At 56.5% G+C, this 3,118-nt stretch overlaps 1 protein-coding gene across 1 annotated transcript in view; it reads right to left on the reverse strand.

The window, feature by feature from the left end:
* CACNA1G (calcium voltage-gated channel subunit alpha1 G) overlaps window positions 1–3,118 on the reverse strand; it is a 67,404-nt gene that overhangs the window by 10,975 nt on the left and 53,311 nt on the right. The window contains 6 exon segments of the mRNA XM_027773865.1: window positions 348–469; window positions 563–641; window positions 775–845; window positions 1,095–1,228; window positions 2,073–2,182; window positions 2,872–3,023. Of these exon segments, the coding sequence (XP_027629666.1) occupies window positions 348–469; window positions 563–641; window positions 775–845; window positions 1,095–1,228; window positions 2,073–2,182; window positions 2,872–3,023 (668 nt within the window).

A 3,118-nucleotide genomic window follows, 5' to 3' on the forward strand; every position in this document is an offset into this window, starting at 1 on the left:
TTAGTGTAATGGCTATGTTGCTGGACTCCCACGTAGTCGACCGTGGTTCGCATCCTGGACCCGGTGGCTTAAAACTCACGCCGAGTGCGTGTACGTGTGTGCCCAAGATCTCGAGAGGAGAGGGGAGGAGAAGGAACTGCAGCGTGGCCATCCCCCCTGGGAGGTGATTTCTCGCTTTCTGTCTCTCTGTCTCTCTCTGTCTGTCTGGCGAGCGCACATGCCCTATAGCAAAAACCTCTCAAAAAAAAATCATTAAAAAAAAAAAAGAAATTTTGGCTCAAGAAGTCGGGCTGCCTCTCCGCTCTCTGACCAGTCCTGGCCAGCACCCTGCTGCGGTGGGCTCTCACCTTCATGATACCATTCCAGTTGTCACCTGTGGAGACTCGGAAGAGGGTCAGGAAGGCCATGCCAAAGTTCCGAAAGGTGGCATGCCGGCCCAGGCCCTCGCAGGGGTGTGTCTCGTCACACTCTGGGGAGATGGAAAGTAGAGGGAGACCCTCGTTAGTCCAGGAGCCCTTCGGTCTCCAGCCCTGGCTCCTCTACCCTCCCCACCTCAACTCACCCAGGTCTCCAAAGAGCTCCACGCCCAGAGCTGCAAAGATGAAAAACAATAACATGAAGAGGAGTCCCAGGTTCCCCACCTGGAAAAGAGGAAAAGCAATGGAAAAGGTGACACTGGATCTCCCGGCCAGAGTCCCTGCGCCCCCTGCCCTGTGGAGGGCACCTCCCCTTCCCCAAGAGGACCCCGCTCCCCCGCCCCCACCTGCCAGCTACCTGGGGCAGGGCCTGCATCACCGTGTCCAGCAGGGCCTGCATGCCCACAGCCATCTTCAGCAGCTTCAGCACTGCAGAACAGGACAGGTCATGAGCCGGCCCTGCCGGGTCCCGGCCAGACAGCTGGCAGAGCCAGGGCCAGCACGGGGCTGGTGGGCGGCTGCACCCCGACTCTCGGCCCAGCCCCAGGCCTTCCCTTTTGGCAGAGGCTGAGAGAATGACCCTGGGGAACCCACAGCTGCCCGAGCCCTGGCCAGCCATGAAGCGACCCGTACCCTCCCTCCTGGGCTGGTCACTCAGGGAGGCTGCAGGACACCCACCTCGGGCGATGCGCAGCACCCTCATGATGCGGATGATGGTGGGGTTGATGGGCAGCGAGGCGTTGACCTCGATCTCCTCCAGCGTGATGCCCATGATGGACAGCAGCACGATAGCCAGGTCTAGCTGGTTCCACCTACAAAGCCCGAGACAGGGCTCCCTGAGTGGTGGAAGGAGCCATGGGGGAGGGGACAGTTGTGGCACAGAGAGACAGGGCTGGACAGGAGGGCAGAGGCCAGCTGGCCCAGCCTCCCCATCCTGATGAGAAGAGCATGACTTATCTGGGCCAGGACTTTAACTGGAGGGCTTCTGCTTCTCATTTGTATTCATTTGTTGTTTTATTGAGCACTTATATGGTGTTTAGTATGTGCCGAGCACTGCTTTTCTTTTTCTTTTTTTAAGATTTAATTTAGTTATCATCATTATTATTTTAATTTGACCAGAGAGAGACAGAGAGAGGCAAGTGAGAAAGCAAGCCACCAGGTCCAGGATTTGAACCACAGTCGGTCATGTGGGAGTCGAGTGCCTTAACCACCATGCCACCTGCTGCTCCTGCCATGTGCTGTTTTAAGGGCTGTACAAATAGGAACTCAGACTCTCATAGCTCTGTGATGTGGATACTATTATTATCTCCCATTTTCCAGGTGAGGAAACTGAGGCACAAAGAGATGAAGTAACTTACCCAAGGCCACCTACTAAGTGGTAGAACCACGATTCAAATCTGGTCCAGGCAGTCTGCCTCCAGGCTCTGTGCACATGGATTTCTAGCTGCCAACAGCCCCCAGCCCTGTCCTGTCAAGTTCCCTCCCATCTCTCTCCCAGGCCTCGGGTGTTCCCCTAACCCATCAGCCCCAGGGTGGGGGCTAGGCCTCGGATTCGGAAAGGTTTTCAGGCCCTAGATCCTCTTGGGTGTTTTATCAGGAGACACACCCTTAGCCCCCAAATCCCTCAACCCCCCTTAGGCCCCTCTCCTCTGTTACCTGTCCTGGAAGAACCGACGGAAGCCAAAGGCCACGAGTTTGAAAACAGACTCCAAGACGAAGATGACGGTGAAGATGTAGTTGCAGATCTTCAGAGCTTCATCCAGGATCTGGCAGGGATGGGGCAAGAAGCAGGTCTTCTAGGGCCAGGGCTAAGCCTGCCCAGGTCTGGATGACAGGGCGAGCCTACAGGGACCTAAGTTCCCTGTTCCTGCCATGAGGGGGACCTTGGCCAACACCCCAGGATATAGCAGGGTTCTCATCACACAAATGACTCAAACCTGGTGCTAAATGATTTTCACCCTTGTGAGGTGGGGAGGGGTCTGCATGAGAATGTGCTGGAAGGTCCAGCAGGCCAAGACTGGAAGGGGCCTGTGTGTTATCAGCTCAACATCTCCACGGAACAGGTGGGGAAACAGAGGGCTCGGGCAGCAGAGGGAGGCTGGCTGCAGGAGTGGCAAGACCACGAATGAGCTATGGAGCTGGATATTCACTAGAACCTCAGCGCCAGAAGAGCAGGTCCCAGTCTGCCTTCTTTTCCCTGCAGGCTCGAGAGCTCAGCATGGAGTAGACACTCAATAAATACTCGCTTGGTGAAGAAACTAGGTCCTGTATTTCCCACTGGGTGACCTTAGAGAGGCCTCTCTGAGCCTCAGTGTCCTTATCTATAAAACGAAGGTGACGTCCATTTCTCAGGGTCTATAAGAGGGTCCAGGTGGGATGCCCAGTGCTTGCCTAGCACAGAGGTACCCTAGCTCAGGCTGGGGTGGGGCCCAGAGGGCTGACCCCTGGCTCCTACCTGGGGCTGCTGGTAGTGCTCCATGGCCATGGTGACCACGTTCAGCCCGATGACACCTGTGATGAAGAGATCCAGGTAGTGGCTGGTGCACAAGTGGTGGACGAGGAGCCGGAAGCGGGAATAATCCGAGTAGTAGGGTTTGCACTGGGCTTCTGGTGGGGCAGGGAGGACAGGGGAGCGAGCATCAGGCCACTGCCCTCTGTACCCCCTCCACCCACAGTCCCCCACAGTTGCCAGCCTCTCATGC

Source organism: Tupaia chinensis, unplaced genomic scaffold (genome assembly GCF_000334495.1).
Source record: "Tupaia chinensis unplaced genomic scaffold, TupChi_1.0 Scaffold000383_1, whole genome shotgun sequence".
NCBI classification, from domain to species: domain Eukaryota; kingdom Metazoa; phylum Chordata; class Mammalia; order Scandentia; family Tupaiidae; genus Tupaia; species Tupaia belangeri.